The sequence below is a fragment of the Castor canadensis genome, chromosome 9 (assembly GCF_047511655.1).
Source record: "Castor canadensis chromosome 9, mCasCan1.hap1v2, whole genome shotgun sequence".
NCBI classification, from domain to species: domain Eukaryota; kingdom Metazoa; phylum Chordata; class Mammalia; order Rodentia; family Castoridae; genus Castor; species Castor canadensis.
The window spans coordinates 123,555,693-123,577,330 of record NC_133394.1 but is presented as its reverse complement, the minus strand read 5'-3'; the positions used below and the strand labels follow the sequence as shown (position 1 = coordinate 123,577,330).

At 38.6% G+C, this 21,638-nt stretch overlaps 1 protein-coding gene across 5 annotated transcripts in view; it reads right to left on the bottom strand.

Annotated features, from left to right (window-relative positions):
• Positions 1-21,638, bottom strand: part of Tmem156 (transmembrane protein 156) — a 35,016-nt gene that overhangs the window by 2,661 nt on the left and 10,717 nt on the right. For 2 of the 5 annotated variants that reach the window (XM_074042451.1, XM_020161886.2), the window contains exons 2-5: positions 21,113-21,382; positions 17,303-17,563; positions 14,451-14,570; positions 12,144-12,227 (exon numbers count right to left, since the gene is read on the bottom strand). In XM_074042451.1, the coding sequence (XP_073898552.1) occupies positions 12,144-12,227; positions 14,451-14,570; positions 17,303-17,563; positions 21,113-21,382 (735 nt within the window). The remainder of the gene's footprint in view (positions 1-12,143; positions 12,228-14,450; positions 14,571-17,302; positions 17,564-21,112; positions 21,383-21,638) is intronic. The other 3 variants (XM_074042452.1, XM_020161887.2, XM_074042453.1) reach the window with 2 other exon arrangements.

The window sequence follows — 21,638 nt, the reverse complement described above, 5'->3', positions numbered from 1 at the left end:
TGTTAGCTACATTTAGTCAACAGCAAGGCATTCTAATGTGGGAAGGATGTAAGAGAACCCCACCCAACATCTAAAAAGGATTTGGACAATTTCCATCGCTCACCGTACTTCCCGCCTACAGCCCTGACGCCTTAAACCCACTTCTGTCAACTGTTTCTGTCCCTTCCTTCTTTCCCTCACCTTCTCACTCCATTTCCTGTACACAAGACCTGAAGCATAATTAGAGATAAGCCAGGCAGAAAAAAAATGTAAAGCACAATGTTGTCTAGCAAGAAAAAAAATCTTGGTTTGGAAATTAAATGCAAACATTTCCTTCTACCACATTTTGTTGACGTGTAAGAATATTAATGATACTCTCAATTGCAGAGCCAATTTTACCAAGAAACAAAGTTACAAGTTAGATCAACTCTAATCTGCCTTCCTGCTGCATGGTTTTATGTCTCTATAAAGTTCTTTATTCTTCTAATAGTATCTTTCAGTTGATCTCAAGGTAGGAAATGAAATGTCACATCCTACACCACGACATCTCTTTATTTTCCTAAGATCCAGGGTCCCACTTTCCTACTTTTTATATTGAGACTTGAATTCTGCATAGCATGTGGGTTTTGTTTCATAGACATCTCTGCTTTTGGCACAAAGCCCTGAAATGGGCGAAAATGAGTTAACAGCCATTTCCAAAGAAGGGTAATAGTTGCTTCTCTTTTTTTGGTGGGGGTGGGAGTGGAGGGGCGAGAGTTGCTTCTGAGGAAATCAAAAGGGGGGATTCGAGTGTGCTCAAGAACATGGAGCTTCTTGTACGTGAAATGACTGAAGAGTGGCACAGGTTATTCAAACAGATATACTACAGAACCTTCTCTCAGAAATTTTTCTTTTAATTAGAAAATTTCTTTTAATAATATAGACTTTGGGAAATTTCATTTACTGAGTTAAATACTACAACTATGAAGAGCTTTTCAGTAAACTGTCTCCTAGGCAATCACTTCCCACCACACCACATAGTTTCCTTTCTTTCACTCAGTTTCTTTTTTTTGTCCCTCAGGAATGTTTTTCTGGTTCTCTTCAGAAGGATCTTGCCCATGTCTTACTAAGTTTATTCTTATGTATTTCTCTTCTTATAGTTGTTCTAACTACGGTATGTCTTCTAACTGGTTGCCCTTTAAATATTTAAATCCTAGTGGGTTTTTATATTATCTTGTACCCTACACCTTGTTGAATTTTTATATTTTGTAATTTTTAGGGAATTATCATAGTCTTTTTCAGGTATGCAATTATATTATCTGTAAAATAGTGTTCATTTTATTCTTTTCAAGTCTCTTATTTCTGTGTCTTATGTAATTGTGTTGGCTAGTATTTCTTATATAAAGCCAGATAGAGTGGAAGAGCAGACACCCTTGAAAATTTCTGGCTCAGCTTGCTTTCAGTATTTCCCTATTATTAAGCATCCTTCTGGACCTTTTGTATGTTGTTTAATTGTTTGTGTGAGACAGACCTTTTTTTTATCATGTTAAAGAAATATCTTTTTTTCTTATATTTCTTATAATTTTTACTAAAAAATGGGCATTTTTCAAATGAAATTTGAAATTTTTCCTTTTTTCAAATGAAATTTTAGCATCAATAGTGATAATGAATCCATTTTTCCTTCTAGATCTATAAATATGAGTGACATTAACAGACTTCCTAATGCTAAATGGTCCTATATGCTGGAATAAGTCCTATTTGATCATTGTGGGGGGGAGGGGTGTACATATGATTTTAAAACTGCTCCATGGATGTTTTTGCTATTTTATTTAGGATTATTGCATGGATTATACATAAATGAGATTGCTCACTGGGCATAGAAGCCCATAATCCCAGCCACTCAGGAAGCAGAGGTAGGAGGATTGTAGTCCGAGGTCCAGGCAAAAGAGCAAGACCATATCTGAATGAAAACTTAAAAACAAAAGGACAGGGGTGTGGCTTAAGTGGGAGAGTGCTTGCCTAGTGAGTACGAGGGCCTGAGTTTAATTCTCAGTACTGAGAAAGAAAAAAAAAAAGATTGCTCAGTGGCTTCATTTTAGACTCAGTCTTCCTTGGATTTGAATATTATTATTAATGCTTATTTTAGAAATTGAATTTTTCCTTTAGTCTGTGCTATTGTTTGAGTGTGATTTATCCCCAGAGGGTTCACACGTTAAAGACTTGGACCCCACTGTGGTGATGTTAAGAAGTGATGGGACCTTCAAGAGCTGAGGCCCAGTGGGAGGTCACTGGGGTTCTGCCCTCAGAAGGGATTAAGTAGTTCTTATGGGATCCTGGTTAGTTATCTCAGGAAGGTTGTTATAAAAGAACAAGATTGACCCCTCCCTGGTCTGTCTGGCTTCCTATCTGATGATGTGATCTTTCCTTCTCACATACACTCGTGCCACTGTAGTACCAGCTGCCATGAGGCCTTCACCAGAGATAAACAGAAGGCCACACCATATTATACCTTTGATCCTCCAGAAATGTAAGCTAAATAAACCTCTTTTTTATAAAGCACCTAGCTCCAGTATTTTGTGATAGTAACAGAAAGCAGACTAATATAGTATATAGTCATTTAATACCACATTAAAGATACATTTATTTGAGACTGGTAAAAGTCTCCTGTGAATTCTTCTTATTCCTTTTTGAGGAATAATTGACATATTTTTCTTTGTCTTCTATTATAATTGGTTTGTTTAGATTTTTTAAATTTCTTCTGGCATCAGGTTTCATAAATTTCCCCAGAAAATTATCCATTTTAATGAAAAATTTAGAGAGTAACTATTTTTATAAGGGATAAATATACATAGATTCCTTTTTCCCCTGTGCTGGGGATCCAGTCCAGGCCTGTGCATCTTAAGCAGGCACTCTACCACTGAGCTAACCAATCTCCATAGATGAGGCATTTCCAGAAGCTATTGAGGGCCTTTCCATGTCCATGGAAATACTGAAATCATCGACAGGAGTTTTTCTTACGGAGTACTTCGTCTTCCAAAGGGGAAATGACTAAACTTCCTGATTGATTAGGTCAAAGATGGGAAATGAGACCTGAGACCCAGTGTTCTCCTGGGCCAGAGCTCCCCTCTCCTGCTTGTCTCCTCATAGACCCATTGTACCTGAGCCCCTGGCATGCTTCACTTTTATGTTATTGTCAGGAAGTACCAAACACATCTATAGCTAGCTCTGTCAGTCCATTCTCACACCAAAAGTTCAAACCTGCATTTGTCAGAGGATGGTTGTGACAGGCACAATTTTAAGATAGTCCTCCAAATTCCTACCCCCCTATAATCCCCTCCCTTTGAGTGTGGGTAGGACTCAATAGCATGGGATTTTACTCCTGTGATTCTGCTAAGTTATAAGGCAAAGAGGAAGGGATTTTACGGGTATAATTAACATCTCAAGTCAGTTGGTTTTGAGTGGAGGGAAAAGGAGCTATCTTGGTAGGTTTGATTTAATAAAGTGAAAGCCCTTCAAAGAGGGGCTCAGAAGGCCAAAAGGCACGTTCTCTCCCATGTGTGAATTATAGACCTAACACAAATGCAGCAATCTTATGAAACACTGGTCACACGAAGGGGAGGTCACACATGGGAAGGGAAGGGAAACTAAGAACTTGAATAGGGTTGATATACTCTCTATACAAGAATGAATATAGAAATTTTAAACCAGTTAAAACAACAATAAGAAGGGACTAAGATAGAATAAAGAAAACTAGAAGAGATAAACCAAATAGGGTTATAATACATATATACATGGAAATACCACAAGGAAACTCCCTATGTAGATTTTATCTCAAGCAAGCTAAAATGTCTTTTTAAAAAAGAGGGTGTGAGCTTTCCCTGAGATCAAAGAGACTCTCTTGCTGGTTTAAGCAAGCAAGCAGCCCTATTGTGAACTGCCCTATGGAGGGGGACTGCAGATGGGCTCTACGATGTGTGAGCAGCCTAAAGTCAACAGCCAGTAAGAAGCCAAGGCCCCCAGTGTACAGCAGCAAGGAAATGAATGCTGCCAGTCACCTGAATGAGCTTGGAAGCACAGGTGCTGGATGAGAATGCAAGCTGGCTGGCACACCTCGATTTTAGCCTTGGGAGCCCCTGAGTGAAGCCATACCCACTAAGACACACCCAGACTTCTGACAACAGAAACTGAGATTATGTGGCTCTAAACTGCTGCGTTTATAGTAATTGGTCACACAATAGATAAACTAGTCTGGTGATCAACAGATCCTTGACCTAAAAATCACCAGAGGTAGTGATTTAAAATGCAAATTCTTGGGAGGGGAATGAGAAAGAAGGATGGAGGGGGCTGAATCTGCCAAGGTACATTGTAAGCATGTATGGAAATGTCGTAATGAGGCCCCTTCCCCCTACAACTAAAATATACTAGTAAAAATGTTTTTAAAATAAAAGTGAAATGAAATTTGTGGGCCCTATCCCAGATCTACTGAATTAAAATCTCACTTCATAAAAGCCTGGGAGCCTGAATTTTGTAGTCTTTCACGTTCACTCAGATGCACATCGAAGCTTTAGAATGAATTTACTTTGTAAATAATTGCTCAGACAATCTTTGTCAAACATCACATACCTTCTGGTTCTTTTAAAAGGCTATAATAATTTTTTTTTTAAAAAACCTATTCATAAAGTTACATGATTATTGAAGAAAATTAACAGAGTTCTTTTGGCTGGAAAGCCAAACTACTCATTGTTTGTTTATTCATCTGGTTTCCTGATGTTTTATACCACAGAATCACCATTGTTTACTATAGAAAGCTATTACCTGTCAAAGTGATGACTAGTCTGGAATAATTCCCCCAGCACTGCACAATCTTCAGTTTCTCCAAATATCCAAAGTCCTGTACTTTATATGCTAGTAGTTAGCTTCTCAAAATTGATAAAAAGCCAGAAGGTAGGACATATGTCATTTTAGTACTATCTTCAGAACAGCTAAAACAGGTGGAATTTTTTCTCCTGCTACACTGGGAACTAGTTTCTTTCAAATAGTATTTGAACTCACCAACCTTAGTTAAGGCAAAAGAAACACTCAGAAATATTTAAAAACTTGACAGATATCTTCATGAATTTGTCAAATCTCTGGCCCAAACATTTGTTTAACTTTTTCCCAGAAACCTCAGAAAAGACTAAAAAATTAAAAAGCACCTCAGTATGAATTTTGACCTGACGGAATCTAGCAAACAAATGGTTTCTGGTAGCAGAAATTTTGATTAAAAATTAAACTCTAAGCCTTATGTTCCTGAATAAAACTCTTACTATACCATCCATAACCATATCCAGGGTGCTCTGTGATACTTCTTCTTCTTCCTTTTAAAAAAGATTTCTAACACTTTTCAAAGTTGCTTTGGAACTATGACATCTGACCTCCATTCATCTTTTCCAGAGTAATTTTTGATTCCTTCTGCATAACTGAAACTTGCAAGGTGTTTTCGTGGCTTTGTTCCTGGTGGTTTTCCTGTCAAAGGCAAGGTACATCTTCCACCATGAGGGCATAGCTAACCCTCCTCACCCTACCTCTGGGGAGGAAGTCTCTCCTTCCCAACTAAGGGAGCTTGCCCAAGTGATGTTTTTAATGTTCTCATTCTGAAATCATTTGTTCAGCTAGATTTTACTTGATTATTAAATTGGAAAACCAAAATCAGCTAAGGTCAAAACATGGAGGAGTAAACAGGGTTAGGTGGTCACACTATCTAGGACCACCTGTGTCTTCAACTTCCCAATAGTGAATTTACCTAATTTTGTTGCAATTACTCATTCATCTGCCTCTTTGAGTACAAAACCTGTGTGTGATACATTGTTTTATTCCCTAGAGCCCATCTTAAAGTGTGGCACATAGTAGTTACTCACTAAATATGTGTTGAATGATTGAAAGAATGTCATTGAATCCTTCTGTGCCTCATTTTTTGTCAATAAAAGGGCATAGGTTCAAGTAGAACAAAGAGGCAATCCTGCAGTAACACACAGGAATTTGGAAGGAAGGAAAATAAGCTTGTTCTTTGGGAGTTATCTATAAAATCAACCCATGATCAGAGCTCAAATATACAAAGCCATCTTCAAAAAATCAGTCCCAAGCCCATGCCTGCTCAATGCTAAAAGGGCTATGTTAAATGAGCCAGCCAGGCTGCCTCTGAAATGGGGAGAAACAACTCCCACTATCTGGCCAAGGAATGTGTTTTAAGAGAGACCACACATGTTTGTAGTTGAAAGTACTTTGCTCTGTATTTCTCTCAATCATATCACTCTTTGTGAATTAATACATTGGCCTTCAGGCTTGATAAACCTGGTGTGAGTTGGATTAAACAATGGATTCTTCTTAATATACTGCCACTGTAGGAGGCTGAGCCTCCTAAAGCACTGAACCAGGTAAATTCTCCAAGCTAAGCACCTGCGGGGCCTTGTGGGTGGCAGGCAATCCTAGAGGAGCCCTGGCCTCACCCCACACGGTCCATTCAGAAGAGGTCAGCAGTGGATGCTGATGTCTGTCTACCAAGATCATTTCCCTGTGGCTTTGTTGACACCAGCATGGCTGCTGTGAGGCTAAAAGAACAAAAATAAAGGTAAGGATAAAATAAGGTGGGAAAGGTATACATTTTGATGTACTTTGAAAAATAGAAAGCATTACCAAGTATGAAACAGAATGTTTTTACCACATCTGTTTAAGCACTCTCCAGGGTTCTGCTCAGACTTTAGGAAGGACCCACACAGATGCTCATCAGGGGAGGACTACGGGTAGCTAACCTTGGAAATGATGCCCCTCGGTTCTCCCTTCCTACTTTGGAAGATTCAGTCATCTTGACTCTTCCCAGAGACACTGCCAATAAACATTTAAGCTGTTTCCCATAAGGACATGGTTTTCTGAAAAGAACTTCCAAAATGAAGGAATTCTAGCTAATCTTCACTGATTACTTTAGTCAAGACAGCTGTGGAAGTTTCAGCCAGTTTGGTGGTTGTTACTCAGTTTTCTAATTTGGTCTCAAAAACCCTTCCAGTCTTAATGATCTCTGATTGCCAGAGATTGCAGAATTTCAGTATCACTCACTACCCATCATTCTGACCTTTTCCTCACATGAAAACATTGGCACTTTCATGCAAGCACAAGACAGTCAGTAGCCTTTAGGACTAAGAGAACCAACTATGGCAGCTTAAAATAGATTTCTATTATTCACCATGCTGACTTCCTACTACTGTTCTTCAGTGCTCCATCTGTTATTAACAGTGGTCCTAAAACTACTCCACTGCTCCAAATCTGGCCAGTGTAAAAATCAAATGAGGATGGAAAATAAGTGACTGGCAGAATGATTTAGAATAAACAAGTAAGGACAGAGAACAAAAACTCTCCTTGAATTGACAGCAGCCAATATTCTGAGCCAGGGACTCTGTTGCCAGTTCCTTCAGTCTGTAGACATCCTCAATGCCCCAAGAAATGAAGCGAATGGAGTGTTTCACCATTTTCCTTTATGGTTCTGGATAGGCATTATTCAAAACTGTAAGAACTTAATGGAAAGGTGTTTGGGAGCTAGCACTAGCCAGTCAAGAAAAGCTGTATTTTCTTGGCACGTATTTATTGGGGACCTCCTATGTGCCATACACATGTACTATGCTGTGGGCTGGGGGTGCAGTGATGAAAAATGTCCCTGATCTCAAGGAGCTAGCTGGCTCATGGGAAGGACAGCAATCAAATACTAACTCCAAAATATAAAATAGCAACAGGGACCATTGCTACAAAGGGATTTATGACATTTTAAAGGTGTGTAATAGGGCAATTAACTAGTACAGGAAGTCTCAGACTATTCCCTGAGGGAATGTTAGTTAAAGGCAGGACAGTAAGGAAAGGTTGGAATTAAGTAGACAAAGCCAGGACAGAAGGAGGGGAGGTAGATAGGGGTAGCAAGGAAAGCAGAGTGGTACAGACCATGACCATCTGAGCAAAGAAAGAGATGTTTATATGCATATGTTTTTGTCATCAGTTCTTCCAGCTCTGGTATAAATGGCTGTGACAGAAAAACATTCAACAAGTGAACAGAATAAATGATCAGTTTTCCGCCTACATTCACATTTGTGAATTTCTTACTGCAGAGTTATCCTCTCCGCGAGTTGATCTATTCTGTAACCAAGCAGATAGCTGTAACCTTTCCTATTTTATGAACCCAACCCTAGATTTTAGGAGTCATAAATATTATAGTTAAGCAAGTAAAAATTAAATTTTCATGTTATCTTGCTGGGTTGCAAAACATCTGGCACCAGTAATTTATCTTCTCCTCTGCAGGAATTTGAAACCTGCTTAGTCTTTATTATACGCCATAAACATGTTGCAAATTATAGTTTTACATAGCCATTGGTTTTATTTTGGGGTAATATAAATTGAGTCACCCACTTACTTTCGCCATTTACTAATTCTCTTTCACAATATAATCCCTCTCTCTTTGCTTCATGTTCGCTTAGAACCCACCCACATTAACTGCAAAGCACATCGCAGCCAGTGCTGAAACATTTCTTTGCAGCATCTGACTCACGTTGTCACACAAGCTGTGACAACTTTACAAACAGAAAATTTTTCCTCTCAGTTTCCAACCTTAAATATAAAAAGCAAAAAGAGTTTTGGTCTGTGACAGGAACCACCAGCTATCCAGTTCACCACTGCCATTAAGTGGTATGTTAGAGAGTGGACAGAACTGAGTTCAAATCCCAACTCTGCCAGGGACTGATAAAAACCAGTTATTTATAAAATTCCATTTTCTTTGCTACGTGTTCACTCAGATCCCACCCACGTTAGTTACTTAAACTCTCTTAGCTTCAGTTTTCTCATCAGAAGAAAAGTGAAGCGCTTATGAAACAAAATGTAGTACAAATGACAGGAGTGATACACTAGATATATACTAGATTCTCTTCCAAGGCAACCAGGGTACAAACCTCCCTGTGAAGGGAGCGACCATGTATTGACTTCTCTTTGTAGGCATGTGGCCATCTTGGGGTCATCTTAAGTACACTGAAAGCCAAATGGGGTGAGAGTTCTCCCTCCTTCCTGGCACCTGAAGTACCATTCTGTGGCCTGTGCTCCTTGGGCTCCAAGTCCCGGGGAGACATGCAGCTGGTCAAAGGGTTGCCATGGCAGCTCAAAGGGAGCATCGGGAGCATCCGATGCAATGGGCAGCATCACCAGCCATTCCTGGGCTGACCCCCCTAAACATCTATGGCTGCCCACTGGGTTTCTAGAGCTTGAATTCAATGATTTAGATCTTAATCCACTCCAGTGTGGTCAACCCATCAAGCACTGTTTCTAAAGATTTTTTTGTTTTGTTTTTGCAGTGCTAGAGATCAAACCCAGGGCCTTTCACATGCTAGGCAAACAACTGAACCCCTGAACTCAGCCCTTAGAGATACATCATGAGGTTACTTTTATATAATATAATTCTCAAAATGCCTTCTTCAAGATGGTTGGTGTTTTTCATTACTCTTCAGTATCCTTGGCAATTCTATAACATGTACTATAGATTCTTGAATGAAGTAGAATTAAGTTCCTCTAATTCCTCTTTGTCTCTGCATTTGTTTCCACCGTTCCCAATCCTAAGACTCCTTTCTTGTACACCAGCTCTTTTCCCCTATACTCATTTCCTCCTTAGGGTTTGTGACATTTCATAACTTTTATTGTCCGCTAGCTACATGCTACATACATGCTACAGACAAGGATTCATCAATGAATAAGACAAGGTCATCACTCGAGTGAAGATAATCATTGAGTGAGTAAGATGTTAACTCGATTAATGCCAAGACAGACGACATAAGCTATCACATTCCTCAAGCAAGGAGGACAGTATCAAGAGACACATAAAAGGCTGAGATTTGATTTTGCATGACATTTCTTTCTGCAATGGTGAGACTTGTTTATTCTGTCAGTATTCACTGTGTCCCTCATATGTGCCAGGCACTGTGCAGTTCTGGTGTCCTGGTAATTGCTCCTTATTTCTCTCTTGTATAATAAATAAATGTCTTTTGGAGAATGTGAGCTTGTCTATACCTCGGTGTGTGTGTCACAAAACTGACTTTGTAGTCCATGTACAACTGGAGAGACATTTTGGTACAAGGAGCTAGAACTGACAACAGATTCTGCTGGATGTGGCACATGGTCACTGCTTCTTTGAACTACATTTCTTTCTCATGTTACTGCATTTCCAGAGAACCAAACTGTTGCATTTTTTTCCTTCCATTCTCACTGCTTCTTATAATCTATCACTACAAAGAGCAGCCTTAAAAACAGCACTCAAAGGAGACATTATTTCCTTTCCATTCTCTCTCAGAAAGAGCAACTTAGAATGGGGAGGGGAGAGATTGAGTTTAGGTTAAAGGAATATAAATAAGAAAGACTCTGCTTCTTTCTCTAAGATGTAAACCTCAAAAAGGATTCTTGGTTTTTGAAATGGCCATCACTCCTTGGCGTACACTCAACATTAATATTATCTACCCAGTAATAAAGCCAAGGATTTTTAGAGGGCACTATTAGGGGCACATGGCTGGGACAGCTTTCCTGGATGAATGAAAGTCACAGGCTCATAAATACTTGTGAGATTAGTCTTGTGGCTAGCTAGGACTTAGAAGTTGTGATTCCCCTACTGTATGAGTTCACAGGGAAACTATTGACCTTTTCCCAGACAAGCCTGCAGTGCTCAAAATTATGACTAGAACACGGAAATGACCAGGATCCTAAGGCAACCAAAATAAACCCCAGAGAATTGAGTTAAAGCATTCCTGACATGTGGACACTTGGACCAGATAAGAGAGGCAAACAGGAAGTGCCATTTCCTCCTCTTAAGAATAAATTTTCCATTCAAAGCAACTGTGTGCCTTTTATCTTATGAATCAAACAATTTTCATTAACCCACACAAATTTTCATTGCCTTACTTCATAGGCAGCTGGAGACGTGATTATTTCACTAATGCTTAATATTAGCTATAGCTTAATAATTTAACCACTAACACTGAAAGTCTAGTTTTTTATGGAGCTCTTTTTTTTTTTTTTTTTTTTTTTTTTGCGGTACTGGGGTTTGAACTCAGGGCCTATACCTTGAGCCACTCACCAACACTTTTTTGTGAAGGGTTTTTTCTACATAGGATCTTGTGAGCTATTTGCCCAGGCTTGCTTTGAACCTCAATCCTCCTAATCTCTCTGCCTCCTGAGTACCTAGGATTATAGGTGTGAGCCACAGGCACCCTTTATGGAGCTCTTTGGGTGTATCTAGTCTAATTTTTCCCAGGTGAGGGGTCTGATTTCCTGCTAATTTCGAGAACAAAAGCCTCAGACATATTGCCCCCATTGAACTCTAGGCAGAACTTTAGGTGGCTGTCACTGCAGTGGGACACGGGGAGTTGCTTGGGTTCCTCTCATTTTTGAAAAGTGTTTCTACCCCAGACTTGAAGCTTCCTTTTTGACCTCACAGAGAACAAAGGAGTCCACCACTGACTATGGACACAGCGTTAGTAATGGCACTGATAATTCTGTGTCTTTCCAAGAGTCAAGGCTGTTTTTTCTCTTTGGTAAACAAGGACTTTGTCCATGTCCCATCCTCCCTGTCTTTTTTAAAATGTGATTTGACAGCACGAATTCAAAAGGAGACTTCACAATTAGAAAGAGGAGCACAGCATCTGTGCTAACAGCCTCCTTCACTGCTCTAATTAGGATCCTCTTATTCCATTTCTGCTGCTCAGGAGAGGACGGGGGGCTTTTAAATTGGGGCTATTAGAAGTTCTCTTTACACAATGACACCCTCTGTGAAGTGAAGGCTCCAGCAAAAGTCATGCCCACTCTGCAATTTATTTCTTGCGATTCTGAGGAATAATGGTATCTTGTCTCATTTAAAAATAAATCTGAGACTTATTCCTTTTTGCTTTCTCTCCTCTGCCTACTCACATGAGTTTCTGCTTGCCAATTAAGCAAACTTTCCATTATTTAAGAAGGGAGTTTTGATTATAACTGTCCCCTGGTAATAAGACATATTAAGCTGGATTGCATTTCCCCACAACTCTTTTATTGCAGATACAAGGCTAGTTTAAATGAGCTCAGATCTCAGATGTTGAGTTTGCTCTGTAGTGGGGAAGCTTTGGAATTTCCTGAGCTGTGCTCCACTTGTGTGGGACACTCACCTGAAATAACCCGCACGTTCAATGCTCTTAGTTTCTCACAATCACTTCCTCTTAAGAGAACAGATGTAGGCTTGTACTTGTGACCTATTCCAAGAAAAGAAATAAAATATTTAGATGATAACCAGGCACACTCTTCTTGTTTTCCCTATGCTGGTACAAGGAGAAAGGGCCATTCATGGCAGGGCCTGGAACAACAGGACACCAAGAGCTTGTCCCATTCAAGTTGTGTTCTGTTGACGGACACAAGGACTCTCCACTACCATAGATACCATTATGTCACATCCTCTGAAGAAAAGCACCAGCCCTTACCTACAAAATATTATTTATTTTTATACATGGATATAATACACAGAATCCTTAAGGTATGTTTAATGTTTAACTATATCTAATGTTATCAGCAGTGTGAGTTTTTTATTGCTTTATTCTTGGACTAGTAAGGAAAGCCCTTGAAAGTCACTAAGTCTGTCTTTTGGGCAAGTGTTCATAAGTGTTTAATATGACTATCCATTACCAGTCTCTTTCTAGACATTTCTTTTTCTATCTCACTTATATCTTTCTCTTTTTATCTTTATCTTTTGGTACTGGGATCTACATCTTTCTTTCCTAATACATATTCATAGGGGGACATGTGTCAAGAAACCCAGAATTATATACTATTTACAGATAACACACATTTCTTTAAAATAATGAAATTTTCAAACTAGAAAGACACCATGTCATAGTGCTGACATTTTACTAGCTGTACCGCTTCAGAGAAAACACTTAAGTTCTCTGAGTTTCAGGAGGTGTTTTCCAATCTATAAAATGAAAATAATAGCATATACTATTTATATACTTTGAGAATATAGTGATAATGTTAGTAACTGAGGACTGAAGGGCCTGTATTACGAAGATATCAGAAACAAGACTTGATATGAAACTGCTCTCAAAGATACCTGCAAAAAATACTTAAAAGAATGAAGTTGCCTCACTCAGTCCTAGAAGCAAGCACTTGTCCTGCTATTAAAGTGACTAACAGTCTTGCCTGGTAAAGAACCTAAGAGCCTTAAAAATAAACAATACCACAGTACTACTACCCTTTATTGAGAACTAGCTGCACTACACACCGCGTTCACCTTCTTAAGCAATCTCTTTCTTTTAATCCTTCTTTCAGTCCTGGGTGGTAGCAAGGAGCATCCTTGTTTGACAGAAGAGGAAAGGCACACTTAGCTATGGTAACTTGCTCAAGGTCACATAGCTACTAAGTGGTAGTACTAGGTCTCTAACGTAAGTCTATCTATCTTTAGAGTCTATTCTTATGGTGATGCCTTTTGAACTGTCCTTAAGTCATCAACTATTCCTAATGTGAACTGTCCATCAGGTCTGGTATTCAGCCAGGTTATGCATGGTTACACACCAGCAGTATATGCCACTAGCTTTTTGTCTATTCTTATTAGGTGGGTGTCTGTGGTCTGTGTCATACGAGTTGATTTTATGTATATGTAGATATAGATATAGATATATAGAATTATATAAAATTTTTAAAATATAAATTGTTATTATATATAAAATAAAAACATATAAATATATAATTATATATGCATCTATCTATCTATAGATAGATAGATAGATAGATAGATACATATATTAAGACCAGGTCTGGCTATATAGACCAAGCTGCCCTTGAGCTCATGGTCTTCCTGCCTCTGCCTCTCAAATGCTGTGATCACAGACATGTGTACATACTTGCTAAATATCTTGAGCTCTATTGTCCTGACTTTCAATTTTGCCTGTTAGCTATGCTCCACCAAAAACCTACTGACACACATTTACATTTTTAGAGTGTGCATGTGCGTGTGTGTGTGTGTTGCTGGGGATCGAACCCAGAGCCTGTACATGCTAGACAAACACTCTACCACTGAGCTATACCCCTGGCACCACCACCCCACCCACACATTTAAAGCTTGATTCTAGCTCATACTTACCACCAAGGGCCACTCTGCACAGGATCTCTAACTGAAAGTGTCACCACTTCCTTTTCTTCTGTTTCTCTCTGCCCTCGCTTCCACTAAGTCCCACCCGACTCCTTCCTACAGACCCTGTCTTCCTTCTCCTCCCATCTACTTGTCTGGATAGGAGAAATGAGAAATAGGCATGAACACGGTCTAGGTCTTCCATGGATCATCTGGAATCACCATTTATACCTACTAGGTACACAATAAATGGTAAATTAAACTAAAAAGATGGTCAAGTCTGTAAGATAAGATTGGGAGTTCTTTGACACTAAAAGAATTACCCTAAGCAATGGATTTATTTCTCAGTACTTACTTTGCCAATTCTGCACTCTCCTATGGCCTTCAAGTATTTTGTGGATAATGAGGATGATCAAAAATACAAAAACTAATAGAACTAAAATGTACCAAGTGATCTTCATGGCACAAGTGACATCTGTAAAGAAAAGAAGTACTATAAACATACAATAAAGTCATACAGCAAATAAGAGCCATGTGATGGTACACTCCCTTTATGGAAAAGCCAAAAGCACAGCCTTAACTGTTATGGGTCACTTGCTCTCCTGAGTTCCATACTGATGTATTCAGTAAGGGTACTAAATGAGGAAACTTGACCAGATGACTTCTAGGGATCCATTTAGTTCTAAATTAGTCCATTTAGGACTAATTCAACTTACAGATTATGCTGATAGTTTCACTGCTATTGCTGTCACTAGGTCAAGACTACAACATAGCAGTCTCAGAATCAGAGCCATTTCTAATTAATAAAGGGGGCTGAGGAAGAAAGGGAAAAGCAGGGAACTGAACTGAGGCATCTGACTGGCCAGGGCAGATGAATAACCAGACCTTCTTTCCACCAGGTAAATGATGGTTCAGTTTACATACCAATGATCAGATCAAGTGCATGCATTGAACATACAGTTCCCCTGGCCTAATCTAATAAGGACATGGGTATAGACTTGCTCATTCAGATGATAGTAAGGCAACGTAGAAAGATGACTACCATCCTGCAACCCCTGAGGATGGTCTGCCTTGGTCCTATAAAGATACACTGACCAGTAGACCCAAGAATCAGTGACTTCACAAGGATGACCTCACCTAGTCCAAAACACAAGTGTCTGTAGACTTTCTAAGCCACCCTACATATCTTCTTCCTTGCACATAAAACACAACTAGTACTTCTTCAATTTAGCTTAATATATAATCTGTTTATATCCCCCAGATGACTGCCTTTGTGGGGTTCATGATTTAGGTATTCTCTTCACAGGAACCCACAATGTACACCATCATGCATCCAACATTTATCTAGAGAAGAGTCTGTGCAGAGAGAGAATATAAGTTGACAGGTGGCAGCCCTCAGCCTCCCAGTATCATTCCATGCTATCCAGCTACCAAGCTTGCTTTCCTTCCTCAACAGTAAGTGCCGTAAAAGTCAAGGTGTGCCCAGGGACCAAGGTATCATTTGGCACTGATCAAACAGTGAAAAAAGAACCACGCACCCACCAACTTTGTATTGCAATAGCAGAATATGCATGACTGGAACCAGGCCAACCAGATCTACCAATTTGCAGCATGAACTTAGAAGTGTTTATGTCTCCCAGCATCCCATGCTACCCCTCCTCATCCTGGCAACCATCTTTGAGAGGAACAGGAAGAAACAGACAGAACTCAAAGAAAATCTAGCATAACAGTTTAAAGTATTGTTTCAGTATAAATTTATAAGGGGAGTGGGCTCAATTTGGTTTCATTCTCTGATGGCGAGAGCTTTTAAGGGAAATCAAATTAGTCTTTGCACAGGATAGCAAAATATGAATAAATCTTTAATCTCCTTCACATAGCTAAATGGATATGCTTTTTCCAGAATTTAAGAGTACACATCTATGCACCATTGGTATCTTCCTGAATTGTGAACCCCCCCAAAAGTTGATAACTATCTTTTCACTTTGAATCTAGACTATACAGATTTTTCCATTAACACAAAAATTAATTATGAAAGTGTTTGCCTTTTTTCTGTTTCAGAAAAACAAACAATTAGATATAGACACAAATGTATACTGAAATAAATGTAAGCTTTTAAGATCTGTAATCCAAACCTCTATCCTTCACATTTCACTGCAGTCACCTTTTCCCTGCAGTCTTTCCAGAATCCACCTTTCCAATGTCACTCCTGAGCCACAGGGAACTGGCCCCTGTTTGTATCTTCTTGGGTCCCCTTCTCTCCATAAATATTCACCATGAAATACCCCCTAATTTTAGAAGCTATAGGGACCTGGGCAAACTAACTCACAGGATAAATTTCTCTAATGTCATACCTTACCATAAAAAAGGCAAGCATATTATATATTTATGTTTGCTTTAAGAATACTACTTTTTAAATAATTACTTTTAAAGTAATTAGGCTTTGGAAAAGTATCCTAAAGCAATCTGAAAAGCTTCCATATTTTCAGGTATCAAAAAGCACCACAATTGTTCTGTCATAGCCCTGTATCTATGATGCCCTTGCTTGCTCATGGGTGGGTCTTCCTCTTCTAGATTATTTTATGTTCATCTCACTCTGTGTCCCCAGTGCCTGGCACACTGCATAACATGCAGAAGACACTCACTAAGTGAATATATCATAACATGCTCTCCCCAATAGACTTTATTTTATTGCTTAGCAAAAAGAATTAATTGTAGTCATTCAGAATAGGGCGGCTAGGAAGTTAATCAGCCTTAAACAGAATTAAGATACGTGTAAGGTATATCTTTTCACCTACTTTTCCCTCAGAGTCATCTAGTGACTCTAAGTGTGTAATCTGCCCACTGTTACATCAAAAAGCTCATTTTTTCCAGGGTTGCTCTCAGCCCTGAGAGAGGACATGTTAAATCAACTCAGATTTAATAGCACATCACAGTGTACATGGATATTTAACTTTTAAAAGAAATCTCACCCTTTAGTACCCAGGTGTGATGATTTTTCCTCTAGCACAGCTAATAGGCATGTCTGAAGTTATGCCATAAAGAGCACATTTGGAAAGAAAAATAACAGATAAAAAGATTAATATGCTTTCAGGCCATGTTATTTCATTGATAAAATTTTTCAAGTTCAGTAAACTTGACAGCCCTTCCTTGATTGTATACGTTTACATCCAATTTCTCCTTTTCCCTCTAATTTCCTTTCAAACTTACTTTTTACATCCATTTCCATGTACAAATAAATGTGAATACAGTTGTCTGGATATTCCATAGTTCTACAGGTATAGTTTATAGGCCTTTTCTTGGTTGGATCTTCCTCCACAATTATTGATTTTCTAGTGTGAGTTTTTAGATTACAGGCAGTGTTATTTTCCTCCCATTGTTCAACTACAGGAATTACAGTGAAGTTAAAATGTTGACAAGCTGAATAAAAATCATTTGCTTTTCCTTCCATTGATCCTCTCATGATAAGACCTAGAAAGAAATTAAGAAAACACGATTTGCAAAACAGCAATACATATCAAAATCCAATTCAAAACTCTTTTTTCTATACAAGAAAGAAGCAAGAAGGTCCCTATACTGAAAACAATTATTAAAGCAATCTTGTTTTTTTAAGATCATGAAAGCCAGGTAGGGGTACAGCTGAAATAGGAGTGGAGCATCTCAAGACATTGTTCTGATGACTCGTGGGATCAACCATGTTTTCCAAATATTGACAATATTTCCCATCTCACACTGCTGTAGCAAAGTGCTATAACCAGATGGCTTAAAGAACAGAAATTTGTCTCACAATTCTAGAGCCTAGATGTGTGAGGTAAGATGTGGGCCGAGTGGAAAGACTGTGAGGAAGAACCTGTTCCTGCCTCTCTGCTAGCTTCCGATGGTTGCTGGCAATTGCTGGTGTTCATCGTAGAAGTATCACCTTGTTTTCTGCTTTCATTGTTAGAAGGCATTTGTCCCATGTGTGTGTCTGTATACAAATTTCTCCTTTTATATCAGTTGTATTGGATTAGGCATTCTAATGATCTCATATTAACAAAATTAAATCGACAATGATCATATTTCCAAATAATGTCACATTTTTAAGTATTGGGAGTTAGGACTTCAATAGATAAAAATTTGGACAACACACAATTCAACATAGCATGTGTTATCCTAAAACTTTACCACTCACCATAAGTAAGTAGAGTTTAATTCCCTCCTGTTTGAACCTGGAGGAAGTTGTTGTAACGAGCTTATTACCAATTACATGCACAGGAAATAACAGTAGGCCAAAAAAGGGTGAAGCAATTTGCCCTTTGTTCTTTGGAATGTGAACACTGCAGCCTGAGCCAATATGTAAAAGTTCACCAACTGAAGGTCACCTTGTTGTATGGAAGCCTCAAATGAGCCCAGCTGCAAAGATGACATAAAGAAAACAATGACCAGACAGAAGAAGCAACCAACAGAATGGGAGAACACATTTGCAAGCCATATCTCTAATAACAAAAAGAGTTAGTATTCAAAATATATAAGGAACTCCTGTAACTCAAACAAGAAAAGAAAAACAATAACCTGATTTAAAGTCAGGCAAATGTCAGGTGTGGTGCCACATAGCTGCAGTAGTCACAGCTATTTGGGAGGCCAATGCCTTGAGTCCAGGAATTTGAGGCAGCCTGGGCAACATAGTGAGGACCTTGTCTCAAAAGACAAAAAAAAAAAGCCACAAAAAAAGTGGGGGACAAAGGATTTAAATAGATACTTCTCCAAGAAGATACACAGATGGCCATTGGATGTGTGAAAAGGTGTCAACACCACTAATGGTCAGGGAAATGCATATCAACACCACAATCAGATGTCACCTCACACCTGTCAGGATGGCTATTATTTAAAAAAAAAAAAAAGTACTGTTGAGACTGTGGAGAATTTGGAACTCTTGTACACTGTCAAGACATAAAATGGTCCCGTCACTCTGAAAAACAGTACATAAGTTCCTCAAAAAATTAAAAACAGAGCTACCATATGCTTCAGCAATCCCACTTCCTGGTATGTACAGAAAAGAACTGAAACTAGGATCTCACAGAGACATGTGCATCCCGTGTTCATTGCAGCATTAGTCATGATAGCCAAGACATGGAAACTAAGTATGCATTGACAGATGAATGGATAAAGAAAAATGGTACACACACACACACTATTCAGCCTTGAAAATAAGGAAATCCCATCACTTGTGACAGATGACAACATGGATGAAACTGGAGGACGTTATGCAAAGTGAAATAAATCAGACACAGAGCAAATACTGCATGGCTCCACTTGCCTGAGGTAGCCAAACTATTGGAAACTAAAGTAGCCAAACTATTTATTAGAAACATGAGAAGAATGGTGGTTGCCAGGTGCTTGGGCACAGGGGAAGCAGGGAGTTGCTGTCGAGTGGTTATAAACTTTCAGCTATGAAAACAACTGAGCTCTAGAGCTCTGTGTCCACCATGGACCCTAGAGTTAACGTATGCTAGTGTGCACTTAAAAATTTGGTAACAGGGTATGTCTCATGTTACGTGTTCTTAGCACATTAAGAATAAAAGACCACATTTAGAGAAACTCTGAGAGTTCGTGAAGAGAGAGACACACACCTGTCTCTAGCTGCTCTGGTTCTCTTGTCTTTTAGCACCAGTCACTGTGCAACTCCAATAGTATGAAGCAACTCAGGCTAGAAATGCCCAGCTAGGCCCATTGTGAATTTCTAACAAGAAAGGAAAGAAAAAGAAAGGAAAAAAAAGAAAGAAGAAAGAGAGAGAAAGAGAAGAAGAAAGAAAGGAAGGAAGGAAGGGAGAGAGAAAGAAAGAGAGGAAGGAAGAGAGGTAGGAAGAAAGAAAGAAGGAAGAAAGGGAGAGAAAGAAAGAGGGAGGAAGAAAGGAAGAGAGAGAAGAAGGAAGAGGAGGAGGAAGAGGAGAAAGAAGGAAGGAAGGCAGGAAGAAAGGAAGAGAGGAAGGGAGGAAAGAAATACTAAAATGACTGCTGTCGTTTTAAACTATAAGTTTGGGGTGATGTGTTACACAGCTGTAGCAGCTGGAACTGTTCTCACATTTCGAAGAGCTGGAGAAGTAACATTTTTCAGCCACCAGCCATTAAACCTAGTGAGACCTAGTATGTTCTATCATCAGAGACATGTCCCAAATTTGCTTTTGGGTGAATTCAATAGAACCCTGAAATGGTTACAGCACTACTTGAATAGGAACTTTATCCAAAGTCAATACTAAGAAACCTTATTCCTAGTCTCAAAAAATGAAGAAAATGCCAGTATCAAGTTGATACAGGAGGCAATCTTGCTGAATAGGTAAAGCAATAAATTGGATGTCTAGGCTTGAGGACCAGTATATTTTATGACTGTGAATGAATTACTTAATTTCTCAATGACCCAACTTGATTCAATTCAATTAAACAATATAGATTGATCTTATAATAGGCACTGCAGATAATATGTAATCATCCTTTCATTCATTCGTTCATTCATTCAACAAGTATTTACTCATTTTCTACTATGTATTACACCTGGCATTATACTAAAAGCTAGAGTTATAATAGTGAACAAAGTCAAAAGCCCTCCCCCCAAGAGGCTAACTAGAGAGACAGACAAATAAAAACAAAACTCATATTCAGGGAGAAAGGTTAAGTAAGAATAAGAACAAATGCATTCCTTCAAGAACCAAAGTTTGGTTTTATTATGAGAAACTACAGGTTTACTTAGAATTGTTTTCTTTAAAAACTTCACTACCTTTGAAGACAGGATGCTAAATAATCTTTTAAGTATCAAGTGTTAGTGAATTACAATGGCACTTTGATGTATTTTAAGAATAGATATTTTGTTTTTGATAAATCAAAGTAAACCAAGAATAGCTCAAAGTCCTTTGTTATCACTCATCAAGAACCGCACCACCGAGTGTTCCAATACTACTGGATTTTAAATGGAATATATTAACATTTTTTAACAGAATAAGTTAACTCATACTTGGTATATTTTATTCCCGCTGTCACAGTGTTTACCTTTTGATGTTTGTTCCTGAGAAATGAAATCCATATTTCCTTTGGACTCACAAATCATAAACAAGAAGCACGTTTTAAATTCACTTGTGATGTTTTGGCAAATCTTAGTGAAGTTTTGAAAATTGGAGTGATTTGGAAAGATTCCCATAATAGTCTGAGTTTCCCTTACTGGTTGCAGAAAAATCACAAAAGAAAAATTTAAGGAGGAGAGTGAATCATTGAAATTAGATTGCAAACTCACTTCCAGACAGGATAGCTCCAATGTTCTTCCTGTAAAGAAAATAAAAAAATACTTTCTTTACTGTGAAATGTATTCAAATAAATATGTAATAAGCTCCTGGGGTTTTTTTCCCCCCTTAGGTAGATTTTAGTTTATTAGTAATAAGACTTTGTTTTTACATGAATTAACATCTATAGCATTTATTTCTTTTTTAAATTTGTCAACATTTCTATTAATTTTCAGAGAAAGATATCTATGTAGGGAAGTGCTTGGAAACCCCAGCACTTTAACCATTTCTCTGTTCTG